Raw genomic sequence first — 10,720 nt, 5'->3', positions numbered from 1 at the left:
TGTGTTCAAGGAGTCCTGGCGACAGTCACAAAGTCAGGGCTGCAGGGAGCACAGAAACACACAAGTCACAGTCTCTACTTGTCCAGAGCGGGGATTTCACCATGGCCAATCTGCAGACCAGAAGTGGACGATGCAAAATGCCCACACCACATTCCACAGCTAAGAAACCATTTGGGGGTGATGGGCTATTTGAGATTGTCAGTGGTAGGGTGGATTCTGCCAGGCTGGGCACAGAGGTCTGTCTGATACCCCAATTGGGCCTATAAATGGTGGGGTGGGAGAGAGGGATATTCAGTACTCTTGAGGAGTTCTGATAGCCCATCTCAGATAGACCCAGCCATCTCCCCAAGCCATGCCTCAAAAGTGCACTGAGTGCAGATCCTTAAGGGTGTTGTCCTTCCAGACATGCATAGTGGCCTGAGCTCCAACTCCAGCATGACCACGCGGGAGCTTCAGCAGTACTGGCAGAACGAGAAATGCCGCTGGAAGCACGTCAAACTGCTCTTTGAGATTGCTTCAGCTCGCATCGAGGAGAGAAAAGTCTCTAAGTTTGTGGTAAGCAGAGATCGGGAAATGGTGGAGCCTCTTTCACTCTGCTTCCTTCCTGGCCCTGAATAAGTCTTGTGGGGCCTCAGGTTTCCCAACTATGAAATGGGTCAGCACGCTTCAGGCTCAGCACCTGCGAGGGTCTGTGAGGATTCGAACCATGGAAGTCATGCTTCTTGGTCCCAAGAAAGAAATAGCCCAGTTTAATCCCATCTTATTGGGTGTCGGTCACTTCTGTCCTTTCTTCACCAATTTTGCCGTATCCCTGTATCCATTATAATTATTACTACTTATTTTTTCTTTAAATTGGATCACTTTTTAAAAACACAAAGTACATTTATTTCAAAGAGAAATGCCTTAAATGGGAAACCAATATCACATGGCACAAAGAAAAAGTAACATACTAGAAAAGTCAAAACAAGGAAAGTCAATACAAGGAAAGCTATGCACTATTATTAAATTCTAGCTGGGTACTGTGGCTTCAGGAAAGCCCTGCGCCTGGGGGCTGCTCTCCCTGTTACACTGGAATTTTAGCTTGTGTTAAGGAGATGTTAAAGACTGCCTAAGAGCCACACTTCATCCTTCTCCTTCACTTACCTGGGACCAGGATAAATAACAAAGCTGCCACTGAATGCCAATGGCATGCTGGGCACAGCTCCATGTGGTTTCAGTGCATTAACTCATTTAATCCTCACCGGGTGAGGTAGGCACTATGCCTATCCTTGTTTTATGAATGAGAAAAGTGAGACTCGGAGAGGTTAAATTACTCATCTAAAACAACACAGCTAGACCATGGTGGCACTGTAATTATAACCCATGCAATCTGGCTCTGGAGTCAGATGCATGGGTTATAATTGCCCTTAATATATAATTGCCTGTAATCAGGATTCTCTTGAAAGATAATTGAAAAGGGATGATTTCCTTACCATATAACGGCATCACCAGTGTACCTAAATGATGTTATATTGTACCTAAAACTAACTCCCAAATGTGAAACATTTGGAAAACACAGCAACTCAGTTCAGAAAAAGGAGGCCCAGTTTTAGCAAGTAAAGCCAAGAGGGACCCCAGCAGCCTGCAGGGCAGGACCCTCTGCCCTTTTTCCTCCCAGATGTCCCCACCTTGCTGTGTTGTTGTTCCACGGTTGACTCAGCTGATGTCAATAGTAATTTAAAACACAGTGGCTCAGGCCTGTAATCCCAGCACTTTGGGAAGCCCAGGTAGGAGGATCGCTTGAGCCCAGGAGTTCAAGACCAGCCTGGGCAACACAGCCAGCCCCCATCTCTAAAAAATAAAAATAAAAAAAAACAGCTGGGTAGTGGGTGTGCCTGTAGTCCCAGCTACTCAGGAGGCTGAGGTGGGCGGGTCACTTGAGCCCAGAAGCTCAAGGTTGCAGTGAGGTATGATCCTATCACTGTACTCCAGCCTGGGTAACAGTGCGAGACCCTGTCTCTAAAATTAAACTAATTAGTTAATTAATAAACAGAATTGCATATAAGGATCACCCGTTTTCAGGGCATACTTTACACCGGCCTGGTTAACTTTACTCTCGGGGTGCTGCGTCCACCGCAGCCCCCGCCAGGAGGTGGCCATGGCTCTCTCTGGTTGCGCCCTAGGTGTACCAAATCATCGTCATCCAGACTGGGAGCTTTGACAACAACAAGGCCGTCCTGGAACGGCGCTATTCCGACTTCGCAAAGCTCCAGAAAGCGCTGCTAAAGACGTTCAGGGAGGAGATCGAAGACGTGGAATTCCCCAGGAAGCACCTGACGGGGAACTTCGCGGAGGAGATGATCTGCGAGCGTCGGCGCGCCCTGCAGGAGTACCTGGGCCTGCTCTACGCCATCCGCTGCGTGCGCCGCTCCCGGGAGTTCCTGGACTTCCTCACGCGGCCGGAGCTGCGCGAGGCGTTCGGCTGCCTGCGGGCCGGCCAGTACCCGCGCGCCCTGGAGCTGCTGCTGCGCGTGCTGCCGCTGCAGGAGAAGCTCACCGCCCACTGCCCCGCAGCCGCCGTCCCGGCCCTATGCGCTGTGCTGCTGTGCCACCGCGACCTCGACCGCCCGGCCGAGGCCTTCGCGGCAGGAGAGAGGGCCCTGCAGCGCCTGCAGGCCAGAGAGGGTCATCGCTACTACGCGCCTCTGCTGGACGCCATGGTCCGCCTGGCCTACACGCTGGGCAAGGACTTCGTGTCTCTGCAGGAAAGGCTGGAGGAGAGCCAGCTCCGGAGGCCCACGCCCCGCGGCATCACCCTGAAGGAGCTCACCGTGCGAGAATACCTGCACTGAGCCGGCCTAAGACCCCGCAGGGACGCTGGAGATTTGGGGTCACCATGGCTCATGGTGGGCTGTTTGGGGTTCTTCTTCTTTTTTCCTTTTTCCTTTTCTTTTTTGTTATTTGAGACAGTCTTGCTCTGTCACCCAGGCTGAAGTATAGTGGCTCAATTATGTCTAACTGCAGCCTCAAACTCCTGGGCACAAGCAATCCTCCCACCTCAGCCTCCCAAGTAGCTGGGAAACAGGTGCACGCCACCACACCAGGCTAATTTTTATTTTTATTTTTTTTGTAGAGACAGGATCTCTCTGTTGCCCAGGCTACTCTCAAACTTCTGACCTTAAATGATCTTCCTGCCTCAGCTTCCCAAAACACTGGGGTTACAAGTGTGAGCCACCACCCCTGGCCTGGAGTTCATTGTTAATGGGAAAAGCCATTGGGGGCTCTAACTTGCTGGGTGACTTTGAACAAGCCCCTCCTCTGGTCCTCAATTTCCCCATCTGTATCAGACAGAGGTGCTCCTGGGACCCCTTGGATGCCTCTGCTTGTGTGCCACGTCCCTTTGATGCCATGGCCACTTCATCTCCAAAACACAAACCCAACTGCCAAAAACATCCAGACCAGTGTCCACCCCACCAGTGTCTTCGTGGGAAGCTGGAGAAGAAGTTTACCTTGCACATTCTAGACAAAGCTTAGTCCATTTCCTTGAAGACAGTTCTCTCCAGCTGCTCCAAGGCTTTTCTCTCTGTTCCTTCCACCTCAGAATTGCTTTAAAATATTCCCATCCATTATCCTAATACTATCCTAGTATTCTAGTCCTTCCCCCTTACCATGTAGACCTGATGAAGCAAAACAAATCTCACCTACTGCCCTCAAGAACAGCCTCTACACACACACACACACACACACACACACACACACACGGTGGGAGTTGTATGCCATCCTTTTGAAGGGTGGGAGGACCCTGGGCCAGAAAGCAATAATGGCATAAGATTCTGTGATACAAGGCATTTTTGGCAAGGGAAGTTGCCAACAATTTTTCTGGCTGGGATGGCATAGCACATTGTCTAGGGGTGGATCTTCATTCATAAGGCAGCTGTTCCCTGAATGGCTTCCCTGGGTTATGTAGAAACAGCCCTGGGAGGAGTTGATACAACATACTTAATGGGGCTTCTGTGTAGAAGAGACTGAATCCTCAACACTGCCCCTTTTGAGGGTCTGTGATCCTGGAACCTCTCTGATGAACTGGGATGCCCTTGACTGAGGTCTGCTGTCTGGAAAGGACACCACAGGCCCAGAATGAAGGGGCATCTGGACCAATGACCTAGATTCAACACAGGGCTTGGAGCTGGTGGTACAGGCTGGTTTTGGCCCAATGTGTGTTGGAGGCTGGAAGCCCCTGAAGACCTAAACTGCCTGGATGAGCTCATTAGGGTGCATTAAAGAGTCTGTAATTTGAGAACCTTAATGTGAGGCACCACTTAAGGGGAGGGACTTGGCCCAGCAAGTGATCACTGTAGAGTTGGACAAGTATACACTAGACTGTACCAGAATCTATTCAACAGCGACACCTTGTGGTAACAACTGTAGACGCCCCATCAGGCTTGATGGGAGACTAGAAACAGACTTTCTCGTGTTTGAACAGATATCCCTCAAATCTCCCAATCTACTCCAGGGAAAAGACACTTCAAGTGAGGGATATTGGACTTCTTGAAAATCTAGGCCTATGGAAAAGTAAAGTATTAAATGGAAAAATTAAAGAGCTATGAGTCTATTTGTAATGACAGAACAGATTATATTGATTTTGTCAGTTATTTCTTCAAATCTAAAATGCTGTCAACTCTAAGATGCACCAAATGTTTACTAAGAAAGAAAAAATACCCAACATGGACAGTTTAATGGGGTATTCCAGCAAAAAAAAAAAAAAAAAAAAAAAACCTGGAAAACCAAAGAGTTAGACCCCTGATATAAGGATTAATACCAAATAAACCTGTTGTACAGGAGGGACATTAAGAAAATTCGCACAAATCAAACTTGGCACTGGGTTGAGTACAGGGAACTTCCTCTAAGAATTTGAACTGCAAGCTGGCACTCACCCATGTTTTAGGGCTGAATACACACAGCGTGGTCCAAAATCCTTCAAGCACAGAAATCATGTTAAAGTGGTCTCAGATGGAGGTGTTCCAGGTGCCTCAAGACCTGGAGATCTTCAGGTCTTCCCTTGGACTGAAGGATGTCAGCATCAAGCCAGGCCTATAAGGAGTGTAGGATCCCATTGAGTTCAGAGGTGCTGAAACGTGAAAAAAAATGTGCATCTCAAAATCACAGATAGATGATATGTGTGTGGGGGGGGGGGGTGTGTGTGGTGTGCACAGAAAGAGAAAATACTTATATGGGAGTAAAGGAGCCTATAGAATCACATGGGGGGCTCCCCATCAGTACCTCTGAAAAGGGGTTGGCTTCCCACACAGTGCACAGGAAATGGATTTATTCAGGCTTCCCAAAAAGGGACTGGCCACATGGGGCAGCTTCAGGACCATCACCTTGCCTCTTCCTGATGACACTCAATGCTGCCCCTTCCTCATGCTTCTGGCAGCCTTGGCCTGAAGGTCCATGGGAGTTTCTTCTGGCCATGGACATTGCATCTTCATCCACTACAAGTTGTCTGATGGCCTGGGATGGCCTGCCACAGTCAGCTCCTCCTGGCATCTCCCATATGCTGCAGCAATTAGAGCCCACTCATTCCTTGGGTTCCTGGAACAAGTCCTTGAATTCCTCAGGCCCCCTCCTCCAGCAAGCTTTCCGCAGGGCCCACTGCCGCCCCACCAGTGTACCCCACCTCCCCTGTTTGCCTGGGCCCTCTCCTACGCCACCTGTATTAGTCCTTGTTTCTAGGAGACTTTAGAGTGGTGGCAGCTGGGACTGGACCTTCTTCTCCTGACCCCCCAAAAGCTGGGTCCACAGGAGAGGTGAGGAGTACCTGACCTCCATACCCAGGAGGGAACCTTGTTAGGAACACAGAATTTCAGGCCCAGTCCTAGACCTGCTGAATCTGAGTCTGCACTTTAACAAGAGCATCCCCTACTGCCACAGGCGACTCTTACCTGCATACCTCAAAGGTTGAGAAGCCCAGTGTTGAACTGACTTGAAGGCACCTCGATGAAAATCATCCACGGAACTGGGCCGTCTGTGGTCCTGGGTTCATCCTCATCCTTGTCTTCTCTCCACCCGGGCCCTCTACCGTACAGGTGTCCCATCCCAGGGGACTGCAGATGGGCCCACCATCCCAGGCTCACAACCATACCTGCAAACCCACTCTGGGCATTTGGCCTGGAGCTTAAAGGCATTCATTCCAATGAAGCCCTGCTCCAGCAGCCACTCCCTGCCACTGGCTGTGACGGAGTCCTGGGGTCTCCTCTTTGAGCTGGGATTAGGCATCCTCATGAGACCCTGTCCCCTGGGATGCCGACAGGTCCATGCCAAGCCCACAATTGAAAACCAGCTCTGCACACAGCTCCCTGTGTGGTAAAAGTCAGGGCTCCCCAGGTCTACTGTGTGACCAGGCACTGTCAGGCCATTGATAGCACCATCAGTCCAGCTCTGCTCGGGACATGTTCCTATCCCATGTCTCAGTTGAGGAAAATGGGATCATTTGTAACATTGTAATCTGGGGGGGGTAAGTGACTTGCCCAGGGTTACACAGCTAATAGCTGGAGCATGAAATTAAGCCCAGGCTTTAATTTGACCCAAGCCGTATTTTCCTTGCTGAGCCCCACATTAAAGGATGTGGAGGAGAAGGGAAGGGATATACCCCTGGTCCCCTCACTGAAATGGGTCCTTGATGTGGTTTGGATGTATGGCTGTCACCTCCAAATCTCATGCTGAATGTGACTCCCAGTGTTGAAGGTGCGACCTGGTGGGAGATGTTTGGGTCATGGCGGCAGGTCCCTCATGGATGGCTTGGTGCCCTCCCCGTGGTAATGAGTGAGTTCTTGCTCTGTTAGTTTATGTGAGAGCTGGTTGTTTAGAAGAGCCTGACATCGCTCTTGCTCCCTTTCTTGCCATGTAAGTCATGAGCTCCCCCTTCCCCTTCCACCATAAGTGGAAGCTTCCTGAAGCTTCACCAGAAGCAATGTCGGTGCCATGCTTCTTGTACAACCTGCACAATCGTGAGCCAAATAACCCTCTTTTCTTTATAAGCTACTCAGCCTCAGGTATTCCTTTATAGCAATGCAAAATGGACTGACATGCCCTTAAAGGTCATTTTACTCATCTCTGTTTACAGATGGGAAAATCAAGGGCTGGAGAGGTGACTCACCCAGGGTCACATGGCGAGACAGGGACAGCACTAGGACCAGACCCGAGATATCCACGTCAAAGTGACATGCTCTGAGAGGCAGCACACACAAAATAACCCTGCATTCAAATTCCAGGAAGCCTTTAGGGGTCACCCAGCTGCGCCTGGGGGTGCAGGGTCAGTGCTGAGTCCTGGGCAGGGCCACTAGCCTCTCTGAGCTTCCTGGCTGCAGGCTGGGAGGCACAGTTCAGGGTGGACTGTGCCCTTTCAGCCTAGCATGCCCTTCGCTGTGCTCTCTAGTGGCTGTCCCCATAGCTGGAACTCTGTTTTTGGAGCAGCAAAACCAGTTCCACCTGCTGGTAGGGGTAGGTTGGCTCCCAGCATGTCCCCAGCGGGCCTCTCTTGGGCTCAAAAGCCAAGCTGTGCCCAGTCACGCCTCCAAATGCTTCCTGGCCCCCATGCAGAAACTGCATTTAGCTGCCTTCCCAGAAATTCCTGCATGCTTGTACAGCCCTTTCCTCTGGGGCCCAACAATGCCACAGCCTGTTCTATCAACCACCAGCCGTTTTCCTTTGAGCAGTCTCTTTTTACTTATGCACATTTACTTGAAAAAGAAACTTCCTATTACTATCCTAAATGGAAACTCAGAATCACTTGCTATAATTAGAAAGTAGCTACAAAAATAAACACAATGAAACCGATCACTGTTATTATACCCTAACCGGCTTTTACCTGAGACAGGCCCTGAGCCTGGGGCTGCTGGTAGACTTTTGTTAAGCGAGACAGACAGAGACAGAGAAATAAGCATTAAAGACCTGCAATCACCAAGCTGAGATTTCTCTTTGATTTACTCAGAAGGACTGGAAAATGTTGTCCCACAAAACGAGGTACATTTCTCACCCCTTAGCGCCGATCCTCCCGTGTTGCCTGTGCGTTGCTGCAGACCATCTGGGGTCTTGCCCAAGTGCCCTGAAGACTTTGCTCCCTGGCTTCGTGGTCCCCAAGTCGTGTGTTCAGCCCTGTGTGCTCTCCAGCTCCTAAGTCGTGGGCCTGGTTTCAGCTTTGATTGCCCACTCTTGGCTTTCAACCCATAGGCTCCGGCTCCTGACGCCACACCCTGATATCAAGACCCTCAGATGGCGTAAGTGTTCTGGGCTGGTTGAAGTCTGAAGCCGCAGTACGTCCTTGAGTGGGTTCCCCCGTCCTGCCACCCATCTAGCTGTTGCCCCCATGGTAAGAGCAAGAAAATGCCCTCCTCTCCAAAAGTCCCTGTACCAAGCCCCCATCCCAGTCAGCTCCCAGGTTCAGCCCCCTCACTAGCTCCAGGCTGGGAGGGATGGTTCAGGGTGGACTGTGGCCCCTCAGCCTAGCATGGCCTTAGCTCTGCTCTGTAGTGGCTGTCCCCATAGCTGGAACTGTTTTGGAGCAGCAAAACCAGTTCCACCTGCTGGTAGGGGTAGGTTGGCTCCCAACACATCCCCGTTGTGTTGGTGCTGGGAGCCGTGATCTAACTGCTCGTTTTCTCAATAACCAACCATCCGTGGCATTCCTATGTCCCAGGCCTTATCTAGAGCTGGGGATACAGCAGTGACCAGGACAGAACTGGTCCCTGCCTCATGGAAGTGAAGTGTCAGGAGGCCTCTCCCAGAGCAAATGGAAGCTGACACAGAATGGTGTCCTCAGCCAGGTGGTCAGGGAAGGCTTCTCAGAGGAGGCGCTGTTCAAAGAATTACAGAGCATACAAAGGAGCTGGTCCTGAGAACACAGAGAGGGGAGAATTTTAGGCAGAGGGATAGCAGGAGCACAGCCCTGAGGCAGGAAACCACCCCCCACCACTACCCTTGGGATCCTCAGTTCCGGTTTGCACCTAGAAACAGCACAAGTCCAGGACACACCCGGCCTGATGTGTCACCCTGGCGGTGCCAGCTGAGAGAGTGGGCTCCAGGCACTAACAGAGAAGCCTGGCAAGGCAGATCCATGCACCGCCCGCCTCCAGTTACTGCTAATTACAAAGGAAATGAGCTGGGAGCTTGTGTGTGGGCCGTGCAGACCCTTTTGGTTACAAGCCACAAAAACCCAGGTTAACCTGATGAGGAAGGAATTTATTATCTGTAAAGTCCAGGAGCAGGCTAACTTTACACCAAGCAGGATCCAAGGACCCACACTTTGTCATCTCATGTCTCTCTCCGTTTCCCACTTTCGCTTTCTCTGTCTCTTCTTAGTTCTGCTTTCCTCTGCTGTGCCTTTGCTCTCCAGAGCTCTCTCCTGGCAGTGACAAGATGGCTGCAGCAGCTCCAGCAACCTCAGAGAACTCCCCCATCCAGGGTCCTTGTGAGCTCCTCATCTGTAGGATGTGCAGTAAACACTCACATGTCCTTTCCTGAGGAAAGGGGTGGGGACCGAGGGGCAGCCTCTACACTCTCACAGTGCAGCAACCTTAGTTAGCTCACCCATCAGGGCAGACATGGGCAGAAATCATGTCTTGGCATATTGTTTTGTAATCTGCTTTTTAAATTGTCACTATATATTATGAGCATTTCCCTATAATACATAATATTCTTCCACATTATGTTTAATGGTTTCATTGTATTCTAATGCATATTCTATAGTTATTTTAAACCCCCCCCCCAACAATGTTGCAAGATTTCCTTATTTGGGGCAACACTGCTGCAAACACTTAGACCCATATGTGCTTTTTGTGTGCACTCTTATGGCAACTTCTAACGGTGGCATTTCTGAATCATAGACACTTTTTTGACTTTTACATATTTTATTTTTTAGTTGACAAAAATTGTATGTATTTATGAATCATAAACACTTAATGATTTTGCTATTACTTAATTTTTCTCTCTTCAGAAAGGCTGTATTCATTCACTCCTCCACCAGCTAAGTGTGAGAGAGGCCCTTGAACTTTGCATAACAGTGGCTGTCAACATTTTAAACCTTTTTTTTTTTGAGATGGACTCTTGTGCTGTGGCCAGGGTGGAGTGCAGTGACAGGATCTTGGCTCACTGCAACTTCTGCCCCATCGTTCAAGCGATTCTCCTGCCTCAGCTTCCCAAGTAGCTGGGATTACAGGCGCCCGCCACCACGCCCGGCTAATTTTTGTATTTGTAGTAGAGACCGGGGTTTCACCATGTTGGACAGGCTGGTCGCGCACTCCTGACCTCAGGTGATCTAAACTATTTGTAATGGTTTAATCTTTTTCCCTTTCCAGGGGCACGTCTGGAGAGACCGAGAGGATCTGATCCTGCAATTTAAAAAGTAGCCAGCAGATGGCGCTGTCGCCTCGGCGGCTCCGAACACATCACCGCGGTGCAGGCGGAAAGAGCTGAAACAGCTGGGCAACCGAACCTTTCTCTAGGCTTCTGAAAGCCTAGACGGGATTTGAAATCATGCTTGGCCGGGCGCGGTGGCTCAAGCCTGTAATCCCAGCACTTTGGGAGGCCGAGACGGGCGGATCACGAGGTCAGGAGATCGAGACCATCCTGGCTAACACGGTGAAACCCCGTCTCTACTAAAAAATACAAAAAAAAAAAACTAGCCGGGCGAGGTGGCAGGCGCCTGTGGTCCCAGCTACTCGGGAGGCTGAGGCAGGAGAATGGC

At 50.3% G+C, this 10,720-nt stretch overlaps 1 protein-coding gene across 1 annotated transcript in view; it reads left to right on the top strand.

Moving 5' to 3' along the window:
• SNX20 (sorting nexin 20) overlaps positions 1–7,815 on the top strand; it is a 12,916-nt gene extending 5,101 nt beyond the window's left edge. Inside the window, exons 3-4 of the mRNA XM_023209910.2 lie at positions 404–555; positions 2,163–7,815. Coding sequence (XP_023065678.1) covers positions 404–555; positions 2,163–2,831 — 821 coding nt within the window. The 3' untranslated portion in view covers positions 2,832–7,815. The remainder of the gene's footprint in view (positions 1–403; positions 556–2,162) is intronic.
• Positions 7,816–10,720: the final 2,905 nt, after the last annotated feature.

The sequence above is a fragment of the Piliocolobus tephrosceles genome, chromosome 17, assembly GCF_002776525.5.
Source record: "Piliocolobus tephrosceles isolate RC106 chromosome 17, ASM277652v3, whole genome shotgun sequence".
NCBI lineage: Eukaryota > Metazoa > Chordata > Mammalia > Primates > Cercopithecidae > Piliocolobus > Piliocolobus tephrosceles.
Note: the sequence above shows the minus strand (reverse complement) of the source record. Positions and strands in the feature narration are given on the sequence as shown.